Raw genomic sequence first — 14,946 nt, 5'->3', positions numbered from 1 at the left:
ACAGAGACTGGGAAAGCCCGCACAACATCCAGATAAAAGAACTGAAAGGAGGGAGAAGGGAGTTGGGGACAAATCCCACATGGGGCTCTGTGTGAAAGCTTGGATTGGGGTCCAAACATTGCTGCTACATTCTGCATCAAGGCCAGTTCTTTTCCAGGTGGAAGTAAAAAGATGGGGTCAGGCCACACTGCAGGTCCTGCCTTCATGGCTGCAGTCTCCTTGCCATGGCACGGCCCTGAGGTGGGACAGCAGGGAGAGAAATAAACTTGCACTTGCCCCTTGCTGGTTTAGTGCCTGCTGTGGCCCCGATGGAGCCAGTGGGCAGAGGCACAGGGACCCCTACCTGTCCAGTTGCAGCCCAGGACCTCCAGGCGCATTCCTATTCCCGCTGGGGACCACCTCTCTGGGTGCACTCGGACGTACTGCGCAGGAACAGGGTCAAACCTCCGGACTTCAGGGATATCGTAGTGGATGTTACCTTCAAAAAGCTACAGAGAGAGAGAGAGAAAAAAGTGATGTGTGCATTCCACATGCTCTCCACCAGACTTGATAATTCGGGTCTGGCAGGACGCAGCTACAGTTTGAAATAGTTTAGCTGTCCGACTCCAGGCCATCGAGTCCAGCTGAGCAGAAATTGGGCTGTTCCTCCTCAGTTTCAAGAGGACCAGACAGGCTGTTTCTAAGAAACTTGTACAATGTCTCTTGGCCTCTGCTTTATATCCAGGGGTCATATTCTGATCCAAGCCATGCAAGGGAAGCCTGCGGAACATCCACTAACTTCACATATAAATAAGATCAGATTTGTCCTTTGGCAAATAAAGAAGCTACTGCATGTTCTAGGATAATGTAAACGCTCAGTTTTCCTCACAGTCCAAGTACTGCTGCTTTTCAGCTTATGTGCACGAACTCAAGTCTGTGGGGAATAAACAGAGGGCTATAGATAGCATCAGGCCTTCTAAGACTCATTTGTAGGATCAGGAAAAATTAAAACCCAAATTTTCAGAAGCAGATGAGTTTGCATAAAAACAGAACAGGCAGTAGCAGAGAATTAATTTATTCCTCAAGCCCCCTGCCACTCCCATACTGCTAAGCAGAAAGTTTATGGGGAACTCCAATGATATGGGAAAAACACAGGGATTTCAGGGTCACACCAGTTTGGCAAAAAAGACTTCAGATACAGCAAATTTCCCAAAGAGAAGTTGTGATTCATCTTCCTCTTCCAGAGGTTCAAGCCACAACAACAATACCCTTCCCCTTAAAATACGAAATTAGTTTGAGTCAAACATAATTGAACACACCACCTTGTGGGTTCTGACCTGCAGGACCTGGGAGGACCAGAAGGTGATGTCCACATCCCCAGGCCTGGTCCACAATAAGAAATGAAGGGAAATTGTCATCCCTGGGGCAAGGTGGAACCTACAGACTCTAGTACAGCTTAGGAGCAGGACCAGGGGACACAGCCTGGGATTTCATGGTGACAATCCAAACTCCCAAGGTCTCTGTGGGGAGACAGCTGATTTCCCAAGACCCCATCAGGCAGACTGAAGATAGCCAGAAACATATCTCGTTTTGCTGCTGCTCCAGGCAGTGCCTACCTTGGCTTGCATTGTTTTGGGGTCCTGGATGAAGTCCCAGTCCTTTCCATTCATGCTGTAGGCCACCTTAAACTTCTTCACAAAGGAGCGGGACTCAGTGGCGGTCACGCTGTCCCCTCCGCGAGCCCCCTGGATAATGACGCCTTTGATATTCTTCGGGACGCCAAGGTCCACCTGCAGCCACTCCTCCCCAGGCTGGGCTTGGGGGATGCGGGGAAACCAGCCCGAGCGGCTGCTCACCAGGCGGGCCATGCTAGGAGACCAGTCGTAGCCTCTGATGGAAGAGGCCGAGATCTGCGAGTCAGGGATGAGGCCGGAAAGCATTCCCAGCAAGTTGGAGCAGGGCGAATCTGCAGGGAAGGAAAGAGCATGAACAGCCAGGGCAGTTGAAGGGAGCGCTCATGGTTTTCCCCACAGGTTTAAGCTCTGGGCATTAAACCAGCACCAGCACTGGGCACTTCCCCCTTGCCTCCAGGGCCTGGGTGCCTGTCCCCCCAGGCGCATCCCTTGGGATGGGTGCCTCCACGCTGCTCACAGTGTCACCTTTCCCACCCCAAGCAGGCATGACAGCTCCGGGGGACAGCACCCAGGACAGGCTGTCGGAGGGAGAGAGAGGAGGGCTGAGGCTGAGGGGAGGAGGGGACCCTCACCGGTGATGCGGCAGCCGTACAGCTCCAGCCTCAGGGCAATGCCGTTGTGCCAGCTCTGGGGACGGATGCGCACAAAGCGTGTGAGCACAGGGCTGTGGATCTTGTTGAGAACCACCTCTGTGGCGTCCTCGTTGGCCTGAAATGTCTGCGAGGGAGAAGGGGCACAAACACGGTTACGTCCTCTCCAGGCAGAAAGAAATAAACAGATCAGCAGTGAAAATAATCTCAGCAGGGAAAACCGAGGAGAGGCTTTCTGGGCAGGGCCAGCCTCTGGCCAGCGCAAGCACCCAGGGGCAGGCAGGGAGAGCTGAGCCGCTGGCAGGACAGCATGGTGGAGGGACTCGCCCATCAGGCAGGAGACCCAGGAGCTTGCTGTCCCACTGCCTTTCAGAGCACCCCGAGGCACCTCAGACTACCAGGCCACAGCTGCTTCAAGCTCGCCCCCAAACCTAAAGCTGCTCCAACGCAAAAGGCCAGATGTCCCCGAACGCTGTGTGAGACCTTGCCTCCCCTCCTCGGGTAAACGGGCTGACATCCTGACATGCCCTCGCACCAAGCTCCATCGGGAAACATCATGTGCAAGCAGCAGTGTGAGCAGAGAGGATGCTGCCTCTGCCTGGGGTGACAAGCCACCGTCCCAGCCAGCCCCTTGCCCCTGCCTCTCCGGCACACATGCAGCCCACCACACAGAGACAGCTTTTCAGGAGAGTTTATCATCTGACATGATACGAAAAGCCTGCTGCCATACCAGATGGCCATAATCAATAACTACCAGATGGACGTTAGATCCACCCCTCTGCCCATTATTTTAATAGGCTGGACAAGGATTGGATACTTGTGCTTCTGTTTCACGCTGCGGAGCCATAGCGCGGAAGAAAAGGGGGTGAAAGAGGAAATACCCAACCTGAGGGTAATTTTCAACCCTTTCTCTGCCCCCAGCATAAAGCACTAAAGCTCACAGACCGAGGCTGCAGGCACTGCCCACTTTCCCTCCAAGCACGCAGGCCCTCAGGACAGGGTTAGAGCATCCTCCGATCTCAGCCAGGAGCCGCATCCACACTGAGACGTCGGCTGGGCTCTTCTGCAGGCTCCTACCCTGCATATGCTGTGCTAAGCACAGGAGCTCCCGCTAAGTTTATCTCAGAGTGAAGCAGGAGAGTGTAATCTCTGGCACCGATCTTCTGTCGGAGGCAAGAGTCAAACAATTCAACTGCAGATCCCTGTGATCCGGGACAGAAAAAGGGGTGAGGCTGTATCCTGGCCTCTCGCCTTGAAGGGCGGTTAAGAAGCATTTTATAAGCCTCCCACTGCTCTAGGCCTGCAGACGGCACACGTTACTGCTCTCTTCCCAGGACCCAGGGTGCGCAGAGGGTGTTCGCAGCGGGGGACTGGCTGTCGGCAGCACACGACCAGCGCGGGGCTGCCCCTGCACATCACCGCCCAGCCCGGGACGGCGGCACTCCTGCCACCCCACAGAGGGCCTTGGTTGCAAATCTGGCTGGTAATTGGGATTTGGGGTTGATGTGAACTTGAGCAGAAATGCTAATCTCGAGAATATACATCATGCTGCTACCGTTTAGCAACACAGCATGGTTTATGTGTTTTTAATATCCTATTTTATCCTGTCTGACCCCACTTCCCATCCTTTTCCTTGCTCAGCAGACACCAAATACCCTTTTTTCCAGCAGGAGGGCTATAAGAAGAGTGGTTCCTGTGAAACACTCTCCAGGCATGTGTGTGTGTCTGTATGTCTTACAAACCTGTGGGAACACACACACACACAGACTGAAAGGATACATTTCCACACCACAGCAAAGCCTCCAGCTTTATGTCAACACAGAAGCTGACACACAACACCTTACCTCTGAACCTAACACCGGAGGACAGGAAATGTTTATCTGAGCCAGCGCAACTATTTTAGCACGAGGAGCAGCACATCAGGTCAGCCCAAAGGTCCCTCTGTCCCAGGGGGTGGCTCCTGATGGTGGCCCCAGCAGATGCCTGGGGGCAGCAAGCCCGGGGGAGTCTTCTCCTGGCAACCTCTCTTCGCTTCCCACAATCAGCAGTTTGAAGACTCCATGAGCCAAAGGTTGCATATGGACCAGCATGTTTAACAGTCACTGACGACGTTTGCTGCTCTTTTTGGTTTAACATATTTCCAGTTTTGTTCTTTTTTAGCTCACTTCGCACATATGAGCATCAGGGGCCAGAATCCAAATTTACACCAGCATAATTTGTTGCTGACTTCTGCAAAGTCAAGCTTGACAGAAAGCAGAAGCAGGACTGAGCCCAAAAACTTTATCACTACCACATGCATTGCTGAAAGCATCTCTTACACGACCTTAGTCCCAACCACCTGCTTCCAAGGAGAGCAACGTCAATTCTGCTTTAGATTTGGGCCCAGTAATTTCCTCAGACTAGATCACATTCAACAAGCTACGTAACGCTGAACTGGGGCCTTGACACTCCGGACTGCCAGTTTATGAGGGCAGAAACGGCACCTGACTGCCAGCTCTATTATCAGCTGCGTTGGCAGGATCTGCCCCAGTGAACCTTGTTTCTGAAAGGCCCCAGCTGACCACAGCAAGTCATTGCTTCACACCCCGTCCAGCGTAACAGAAAGGGGCCATTTTCAGGGCAGGGGCTAGTGCTGTTAGAGAAGCGGGGTCCTCCCACGTGCCTGGACTTTCAGCCTCCTTCCCAAGTGGAAATGCATCGCCAGCCCGCAGGTCCTGACGCTGCTGACCAGGGTCTGACCCTGAGCGTACGGTTTCTCTGCACTGAAAATGCTGACCCCGGAGTCCGTGCGCACCATGGAGAGAGTCCCATTGACTCGAACAGGCTCTGCATCCTGCCTCAAATTAGCACTCAGGGCATGGGAAGAACTAGCAGGAAAATGTGTGAAATTGGGAGCGCCAAGAAAGCAAAGATTTCTTCCCCCTTACCAAAATAGAACATTGCTATTCCTCCCATCCTATCTGCTTCTCATCCCACTCAGCACGTATTTTGAGCCAAGTCTTCGAATGGTGTAAATCAACATATCGCCATCGAAGTATAAGAAGTCACAGTAATTTACACCAGCAGAAAAAAAAAAATCTGGCTGTGATCTAGGGAGATAGATATATACACACTCGGCAGAGAGCACACATGCGCATGCGCGTGCACACGCACACGCGCTGAAGGGTGACGGAGCCAGAAGACGAATGGGAAAACCATTAACAAATTAAAAGCGCCTTCCAAGAAGCAGTCAAGGGAACTCATTTTCACTGCTGCATCAAAAAGCTGCCCATCCCCTCCCCGTATACTTTACGTTTACTTGCGTTTTAGTCCAGTCGGCAGGTCTACATGTAAAATTAAATTGATAATCAATGAGAGCTGACCTGCTTAGTTAATTTGCTGCAGAAAGCAAGTAGTGGGCGATGATGTCTAGGCTAGAGGAGGATTGGGCCAGTTTTCCATGTGCACGCACATGCAGGCTCCACACCAACACTTGCAAGTCGTATTTCTGACACACTGGAACCGCCGCGGGGTGATGGGGGGCATTTCTGAAGCTGCATTAGTTCCAGTGGGTATGGGAATTGTGCCAATGGCAGAGTTTGGAGTGAAGGGAGTGAAGGACAGGGAGACAAAAAGCACCGTGAAGTCAAAGAGGCAGCGAGTCAGGGAGGGGGCAGGAGGTAACCTCTCTCCTGCTTTATTTATTGTGCTGCTTGGCCACTATGCAATTTCTCGGGGACCTAAAGAAAGCGGCTGGGGGAGGCAGAGGAGAAGGCCAAGGATGGCAGCAGCCCTGCCTTCGTCTGTATGTATGTGTCTCCCTGGACCCACTAGATTTACTGCAGGATTATGTTACTCCCGTGGAGACAGAGCCCTGGAACAGAGCATGCTAACAGGATTAGGGCTTCAGGATTGAGACAGAGAAGCATGAAGGAGAAAAGTAGGGGAGATTATTTTCCTTGTCAGATAGGGAAGGCATAAAATGGGGCATGTTTGATGGTGGGAGGATTCTGGCTCGAGTGGAGGATGGATAGTTCTGGATTTATTAAATCCAGGAACAAGGAGGTAAAAGAAAAATGATACTTGGCAACACTCAACAAAGCACAGCCGTCTGGGCAAGGCACAGCATGCTGGGCTGGGCTTGCCAGCGCCGTGTCTTTGAGAGGCTCTACTCAGATCCGGGAGTCACCAGGGACAGGAGGAGTGGCACTCCGCTAGCCTGCAAAGGAGATATCAGGCCCAGAAGTACGAAGCTGCAGCCTTGCCAGGAAAGCCAGGGCTGTAATTCTCCCCTGGTACTGCACCAAGGGTGAATGCACAGGGCTGCCTTTCCCAAAGCCTGACGTCTTTGTCCTGCCTGCAAAAGCAGCAGAAGCAGGCTGGGACCTGGGGATGCTTCTGGGCAAACCCTCTGCACCATGATGTCTCTGTGCAGAAGTGCTTGTGGCCTTCTGGCTGATTATGCAAGCTTTTCCTGAGTTTTCCAGATAAAGAAGCCACAGGACTGAAAGCTTTTCTCTCCCTTCCCAGGTGAATGAACACAGGAGACCTCATTAAGAACCAAAAGGACAGAGAAATGCTCCTAAGAGAAGGCACAATGGTCTCCAAAGAGTCATCCTCAATATTCCCTGCCAGCACCAAACACCTCTGACATCTCCAGCTCCATGCACAGCTGAGATATTCAGCTCTTTGCAGCAATTCAACCTGCCTTCTTGCATCCACCTGAAGTACCACCCAGGAAGGTTAGCTGATAACAAGCACAAAGCCGTCAAAATGAGTAGGAAATGGAAAATGTGCATCAGCTGGATCTTGCTGCCATTTCTCATCCATTGACTTATACAGGTTCTCAAAGCAAATGTTTCAGTTGCATCCTCCCATTTTACATACAAAGCAATGGAGGCAGTGAGACCACCCATCACATTCCCAGCCCACCCTGAATCCTGAAACCCATCCCGTCCCTCAGTCCCTCACCACACTAGATGATCCCCATGAGCTGATCTCTGCAGTTACTAAGACAGAGCGGCTCAGACCACACGGGAGCTGGAACCCGAGACCCTACAAAGAAGGAAGTGCATCAGAATGGATGAGCACTTTGTTTTCCAATAAAATCCTCCTAGTTGAATCTGTCCGAAGAAAATGGCCAAAAACAAAAGGTCAAATCCTGCCAGGTGCTCTTTTCCTTCCTTGGGTTCAAGAAGGAGTTGTTGTTTTCTAAAGACATTTGCAAACTGCTAGATAAGATCTTGGCGCACACACCAGGGTCGGTGCCTGGAAGATAACCTCTGGGGCCATCGACCACGGATGACACAGAGGGGGATGCAACAGGGAGGGCCAGAGCCAGAGCAGCCTTTCTGGGGCTGGGGTTGTTTGGTCCTGTCCCATGGGGATGCGCTGGTGGGTAGTAAGGGGAGAGCGTGGGGCAACACATGGTGGTGGCTGCTCTCCTCCCTGTCTCCTCTCTCAGGGGACACACAGGAGACAGCTTTGCACCTTTGGCCAGGTCACTGGATTAGCCTCTCCTCCTGGCCCCACGCCCCAGGCAAGGACAGAGCATCACCCCCTGAACAGGGGGCTGTCTGGGGTGTGCTGGGCTGAGCTTTGTGGGGAGCGGGCTGCCAGGCAGGGGGAATGCCTTTCCCGTTTCCCTCGCTGTGAGTGCCAGCAGCTGGGGACTCAAAGGTGAGCCATCACGTTTCGCAGGCAAACACCCTGGCCCCACTCTCCTCCGAAACACCGGAGGGAGGGGAAGCGGGGGGGCGAAAGAGGGGAGGTCAGAGCTCCCCATCCTCTGCAGAGAGCGCCAGCCCCTCCCCGCCCCTCCTGCACTCACTGGTTTTCTCTTGCTTCAGCTCCCTGGTGAAGATGTACGTGTTAGCTGACCCGCCTATAACATGGCAGAGCTTTGCTTTTGGCCCACACAGCTGGCAGAAATTCAGAGCAGTGTTTGATACACCCCATATGCCTATGTGTGCGTGTGCATATATATATATGTATGTGTGTATATATATATGTATATATATACGTATATATCTGCATGTATAGAGAGGAATAGAGAGTCCCTGTCTGTCCACCCCCTCCCCTCCCTCCCTGCTGCTCATGGCACCAAATCAAGCTGCGGCAGACTTGACAAATCTATTTGGCATGGTTCGCTCCACCGTTGCAGCCTGCACCGTGCGGAGCGCCGCACTGACGCAGGGAGGAATCTGCACCTTGAATACAGACATCTGGGAACATGCCTAACGCAGGAACGGCGGGGATTCACACGGGTGGGGAACGCGGGCCCAGAGCTCCCCGGCACCAGGCCTGTGAGCCAGGGTCTTTGCCCTGGCCCCGCTGGCTCGGTGGCTGGCGGCCGGTCGTTCGGTGGGGAGGGAAAGCAGTCACCCGGATGCAAGGGGTAGGCGAGCCACCAAAAAGCCATTACTTATCCTCCAGCCTCGGGAGGTGTTGGCTAAATTGAGGCCAGAACATGGGAACGAAGCGAGACTGGAATAAAGGAGTAAAAAAGGAGAGGTTTGATTTTTCTTCTTTTTTGTGAAGAGAGAAAACAGAGCAGAAGAAAGCTGATAGGACTCGAGGGCCAAATCCTGAAATAGTGGCAATTCATGTGGCTATGGGACTGCTTTGGGTTGACACCAGCCCGGCTTTAGGGTCTTGCTGGAGCGATGTGAATTGGCCCAGCAGCACTGAAACCGGCCACGTTGTCCTGCTCCACCCTGGCTGAGGATCCAGTGTCCAATGGTCTGCATGGCCGGGATATCTACTCTCCCCTGCGACTAAAACCACCCTCCAGGCCAGATTCCCACCCCAGTTAGACTCCAAAAGGTAAATTTATTGCCAGTGGTTATTTGAAACTCTGAACTGTGTATTTAACCCACCTCTCTGCCCGGCGTGTTGCCAATCTCCCGTCTGCCTTGGCTTGCTGAAACCGTCCCAGCGAGACCTCAAACTCCCCATTTCCACGGGGTGCCCGGGGTGAGGAGAGACGGCCCCTGTTCACAGAAAGGTCTGCCACGGCCAGCGGGTCCTGGGAGAGCACAGAGCCTCCGCACCAGCACATGGCCGCTGCGTTGGGGTGACGCTGAGCTCTGCCATGAGCTGCGGCCCGGAGCCAGCCCGCCCCAGGTCTGGGGGAGCCCAGCTGCTGACTCTCCTATGGGGTGCTGGGCTGCCCTGTGCCTCTATTTCCCTGCCTCTAAAACAGGGGCCTCTGCACAGAGATGACTCATTCTGGGAAGCAGAATGAATTTGAACCGTGAGACACACTTGTGGGGAAGGGGAAATCACACAGCCTGGAAGGGAAGGAAACGTCTGGATGAATCCTGGACAAGGCAGGCTACGGCATTTCATGCCAGCAGCGCCTCTGCCAGCAAAGGGAGGGGACAGCTAATTTAACAGAAACGCTGAGCAAGCAGAAATTGCTGGGACGTGTGTGCGGGGGGAGGTGTGTGGGACCCCAGCCACCGAGTTCATGCAGACAGATCATGGCACATCAACGGGCAGGACCTGAGCCACGGCAGCAGTGCTGGTGGGCACCACAGAAGAGCAGGGAAGGGCTTTCTCAAGGTGCCCTTAACCAGGGGACAACCACACGACCACGGCAAGTGACGGAGCAGGACCAGCCTGGCACCATGGCTCCCTTAACCCCCCTCCCTGTACACCAAAGCTCCCATGCAGACCACCTCGAGCTTGCCTCGCCTGGCCACGCAGCAGCACCCACAAGGCTTGGAAGGGCTGAACACCCGTATTTACCCTCCCTCCCCCTCGCTCCCATCTCTGCATGCCTCCCAGAAACACGGTGAGAGTGTGCAGCAGCTCCCAGGGCTCAATGCATCCTTGCCGACTGCGCCTGCTAGCGCAGATCCCACAGCTCTGGCAGCCTGAATTGCTCCTCATTATTTATTGTTCATTTTGTTCTCTGGGATGGTGCGATCCCCTCTTAGGATTTGTGCCCTTTCATTTCCAGGCCTCAATAACTCCTGAACTACGGTTTCATGTGGTTTTGTGATTGTTAACCCAGCATGCAGATGGGGCTACGGCCATAAAAGCTCAATGCATCTTGTATGGCAAAACACAGACTGTGAAAGCATTTTCTCCTTCATTTGCAGTCAAATAACATACTCTCGCCACCACGAAAGATGCAACAGCAGCCAGGTTTTCCAAGGAATAGTGTTTCCTCATTGCTGTGCAGAGGAGGAAGGACTATTTCTGCTCAGAGCATCATCAGTCTATTAGCCCTCATCAGAAAAAGGGTCCCTCACAGATTAAACTCTCCGGGCCTGTAAAATCTCTCTGTTCTATTCCCTCCCGTTGGCTGCAAGACTCACCAAGGTGCATGCAAAAGAGACAAAAAGGCCTTTACCTTGTGGTTTTTCCCGTGTCGGTACATCATCCAGTCCTCCCCATTGGTGCTGACCTCCAGCTTGTAAGTACGGACATAGTAGCCATTCTGGGTTTCTCTGGAGATGGCACCCTGTGTGGCAATGGCTGTCAGCACAGTCAGGAAGTGGAGGTCCACCTTTCCAGGGGAAAAAGGGACAAGAGAGAGAACGGTGACCACCTGAGAGCCCAGGCTGACTAGTTAGTTCGTCCCTCTGTCTCTGAAACATGAAAAGGTGCAAATTCAGTCTGTCTCATTCCATCTGTGGGTGCACATTTCAACAAGCACAACCCCCCTGGGCTGATTTCTGCAGGATGCTTGCAGATAGGACCATGGGACAAGAGTAACTAAGGATCTTGATGTCTGTCCATATGGGACCATCACAAAGCCTTCTTCCTGCCTCAGACCAAGCAACAGGATCTGCACAGAAGCTCATGTCCATTAAAGCAGGACAGAGGCTGACTTTTTCCACATAAAATAAAAGCATGATGTCCAATTAGCAAGTGCTGCAGTTCCTGGTTTTCCTTTGCTCTTTTTTTTTTTTTTTACAATGTGGATTGAGAAAGGTCAGCAGAGCTGGCTTGGTAGCACTGCCATGAATGAAGAATGAGACGTCTGCTAGAAGCAATGACATTCACCACCTCCCGTTCCTAGTGCCCTTTAGCAAGCAGCGTCTCAAGGTGATGTGACACAGCCAGAAGCCCTGTGCGGACAGAGACTGTGGATCTAACCAGCTCCCAGGGAAAGCCTTTGCTCTGTCAGCCCCCTACCTGACGTTAGCCTGCTCACACTCCCTGCATCTCTGAAGAGATAAACATTATTCTAGTTGTTTTACCATGCGCCTCCTGGAGACTCTGGTCCTCAGGCCAGTGGCGGAGTCAGTGGCCCTTGTAAGTGGCAGAGGTCCCTCAGTCTCTGTCAGTATACTGGAAAGTCCATCAAGGTTTTGGGCAGGAAGGAGGGAGTGGGAGATAGACAGCGGGTCAAGCCAGCCCTCGTGCAGGCGTGCTAATGGGAGAGCCAGCCTGTCGCATTTCACGGAGACACTGCAGCTCCCCTGCTGCTTGCTCCCCGTGAGCCACAGAGGCAATAAAAAATTCAACAAGCCTTATGGTCAGTTTAACAGCGTGACACTCCATTTGGTGGGGGAAGAGGCGAGGGGGCTGGAAAGCATGCGTACCTGGAGGTACTCTTTGTTGCTGTCTACATTGGGGGTCCAGCCGTTGTCATCGCTGTTGAGCCGGCTCTGTTGAGGGGTCCATCGGCCATCCGAGTAGGTGGAGGAGGCACTGATCTGCATGTTGGAGATCCTGCCAGACTCCATCCCCAGTGGCACGTTGCACTGGAAGTCTGGAGCAGACACACACATGCACACACAGAGATCAGCTTACAGTCTCTGTACTCCACTCCCAAGCGGAAGGCAGCCCTGAACTATCCTCCCCAGCTAACCCCCAAGCAAAGCTGCCTGCCTAGAAAGATGAACAGATCTGCACCATCTTGCAGGCTGTGTGTGCTCACAGACTGCACTGAAAAATTAAAGATGGGGCAGCTTTATGTTTGCATGGCCCTCTGAAAACTAATACAGTCCAGATCTTTCTCCCTTTCTCTCTCTCCTTCACCCTTGCACAGTTTTGACACAATTCTGTCCCTTCCCACGCACCATCTCCACCAAGATGTCCCAAGTCCCCTTGCCACAAAGTTCCCCATCTTCTTGAAGGCTGGAGGTGAAATCTAAGCACTGACAAAGCAAGGAGTATGGGTAGGCACAACAGGAGGGTGCTTACTGCTGTGCTGCCGGCAGGAACGTCAAGGTCTGGAACACGAAGGTCTAAAGGTTTTGTGTATGTGTGAGAGTATGGATACATGTGTGTATGTGTCTGTGTATATGTGCATGCGCTATATGTGATATCAGGCCCACAAGAATTAACCAGCCAAGAATATGAAAGACTCTGGTATGCTTTCATTTGGGTTTCCTCACTTCTAAGGCTTTAAAAATCACAATTAGTTCAATCTTATTGCACATCTCATATATTTTATGGCAGCTGTCCTGTAAAAACAATAGCAAAGAAAACATTGATAGGAAATACTGCATGGGCCCAAGTGTGCCGCTGCTGTAAACCAGTGGGGCTCCACCAAACTGCCTGTGTTTTTAATGTGGCCAAGTCAATCCTAGGTGGAAATGATGGGCCAAGTTAAGATCTCAGTGGTATTATTAAAGTTTCAGTTTTACACCAGCATAAACCAAAACAGGCCTGGCCCTTTAAACAGCTCTTGTGCTTGATTTCTCAAGCTTTGTGTGTCATTGACATTTTATTTCCCAATCCTTTTAAAGAACCGAATAGAAAGGGGATTAAAGAACAGATCAACTGAGTGTGGATATAGGTAATGGTGAAGAGCTCATGCTTGTCTGTAACTCTCTCAGCCTCAGCAGAACATCCCTAACTCAATCACAGAGCAAGAGCCCGTAACCCAGCTGCCCTAGTGCTGCACAACTCCTACTCCACCCTGCTCTCTGTCATGGGTTTTCAGTGCCGGGTCAGGGACCCCCTCTCTTTCTCTGGGACTGAGGGGTGTCCTGAAGGCTTCTTCTGTTGTATCATGGGTTCACTGCTAACAGAGGTCGAGAACTGTAGCTCTGATGTAAAAATACCATGGGAAAACAAACAGAATCTTTCCTCGCCTGCAAGCATTATCACAAAGAATCAAAATGCTCTTCATTCTCAAAACACACAACTTACTTCCACACTACACATAGATTTACCTCCCTTAATAAGGGATCTGAAATAAATTTTGGTTTGAAATTCTTAGAGCTTTAGGCATTTTTTAATTAGACAGGCAAGAAATTCCAATTTGTAGTTCAGGGCTGTGAATTTTTGGAAAACCAGAGAGAAGGAGAGAGTATTTTCCCCTGTGCTCTAATGAATCTGCTGCACCCGCTGGGCTGAAGTCTTCCCCTAAATCCTTTGGGCTGAGCATATACATGAAGGATTCTATCCCAAAAGGTATTGAGAAGACTTCGCAAGCAAGTGAAAAGTCAAAGAAAGGTCAGAAAGCGTGATTCTTACTGAAATCTCACTTCTATGAGAAACAGAGAACACAGCTAGTGTAACTGCTGTCTGCATTGCCAGTGGGGGACCAGCCCCTGGACACACTCCTGCCTGCTCACTCTCGCATGTGCCAAGTGAAAGACTTGGGAAAAACAGGTGACACGACTGCCTAAAGTCATACACACACGTTTCCAACTTACTTTCTGGGACTTCCTGCTGGATCAAGTAGTACTGAGCAGAGAAACCATCTTTAGCCACTGCCAGATCCGTGTGGAACGTGAGCGAGAGGACGCCGGTGGTTGAGCGGATGTCTGACGGCATCTTAGTGCCACAGTACCTGCCTATCAAGGGGCCAACTGCAAAAGGAAGAGCAGCAAAGTTAACGCCTGCTTCTCCACCGACCTCCTGGGTCACCAGCAGATTGGCATCACTCAGCGGGGATGCCTTAGTGGGACTGATCGGGATAAAAGAAAAGCTTTGGGGATGGGCTATTTTTTACATCCGTTGGCCCAGTGCCATGCAGTGCACCGTGCAGAAATATCCACTGCAGCAGGCGTTGCTCTGCAATTGCTGGGAAATGCTCCAATCTGCTCTGTTTCTTGGTGTTGGTACGCAGTAGGGAGGTCCTCCCAGCACTGCATGAACCCACTGCCCTTCCCTGAGGGAGGACCGGTGGCATCTTGGAGCGTCCCATGGGGCTTTTCAGATCAGTGGTTACAACAGAGCAGTAGTTTGGGGTTTAATGCATGCAGCCTTCTGCAAGCGCACTGTCCCCACTGCTGGCCACGGAGTGCCCCGATGGCAGGCTGCATGCTGCAGCCACGTCTGAGGTTAGGCGCCTTTGGTGTTCAGACACAGACCGCACAGTTTTGGAGCTTTGTGAGACACCAAGAGAGGCTGAGGACAGCAGCGCAGCACCCCATGGCTTACCCTGAGGAATGCCGTCCCAGATGTCCAGCCAGTCGTACTTGCAGTCTCCTTCCCCTGCCTGCAGTGGATCGTGCTCGAGGTCAAAGAGCTGGAAGTGGAGGAGGATTTCTGTCTTTGGCTTGGCTATGATGGTGAAGACACAGTCCAGGTTGTGTGGATACTTGTCAGGAAAACCTGGAGACTCAATAGTGCCATTGGAGGCAGTGAAGTTTCTGGAACAGTCCTCAGAGCCTGTAGTGGCAGGAAAAAACCCGCGGCCTTAGCAACAATGCAGCTTAATGCCAACAGCTTGACACACTGTGGAAACCCCATTTTGAGCTTAGAGGGGTTGTGTATTCACTTCTGGA

At 52.1% G+C, this 14,946-nt stretch overlaps 1 protein-coding gene across 4 annotated transcripts in view; it reads right to left on the bottom strand.

Annotated features, from left to right (window-relative positions):
* The window catches only part of NRP2 (neuropilin 2), a 90,733-nt gene that overhangs the window by 41,694 nt on the left and 34,093 nt on the right, over positions 1–14,946 (bottom strand). For all 4 annotated transcript variants that reach the window (XM_072874988.1, XM_072874989.1, XM_072874986.1 and 1 more), the window contains exons 4-10: positions 14,600–14,830; positions 13,870–14,025; positions 11,803–11,972; positions 10,605–10,760; positions 2,246–2,390; positions 1,596–1,945; positions 344–488 (exon numbers count right to left, since the gene is read on the bottom strand). In XM_072874988.1, coding sequence (XP_072731089.1) covers positions 344–488; positions 1,596–1,945; positions 2,246–2,390; positions 10,605–10,760; positions 11,803–11,972; positions 13,870–14,025; positions 14,600–14,830 — 1,353 coding nt within the window. The remainder of the gene's footprint in view (positions 1–343; positions 489–1,595; positions 1,946–2,245; positions 2,391–10,604; positions 10,761–11,802; positions 11,973–13,869; positions 14,026–14,599; positions 14,831–14,946) is intronic.

This window comes from Ciconia boyciana, chromosome 10 (assembly GCF_034638445.1).
Source record: "Ciconia boyciana chromosome 10, ASM3463844v1, whole genome shotgun sequence".
Lineage (NCBI taxonomy): Eukaryota > Metazoa > Chordata > Aves > Ciconiiformes > Ciconiidae > Ciconia > Ciconia boyciana.
The sequence above is the reverse complement of the archived record's forward strand: the minus strand, read 5'-3'. Positions and strand labels throughout refer to the sequence as shown.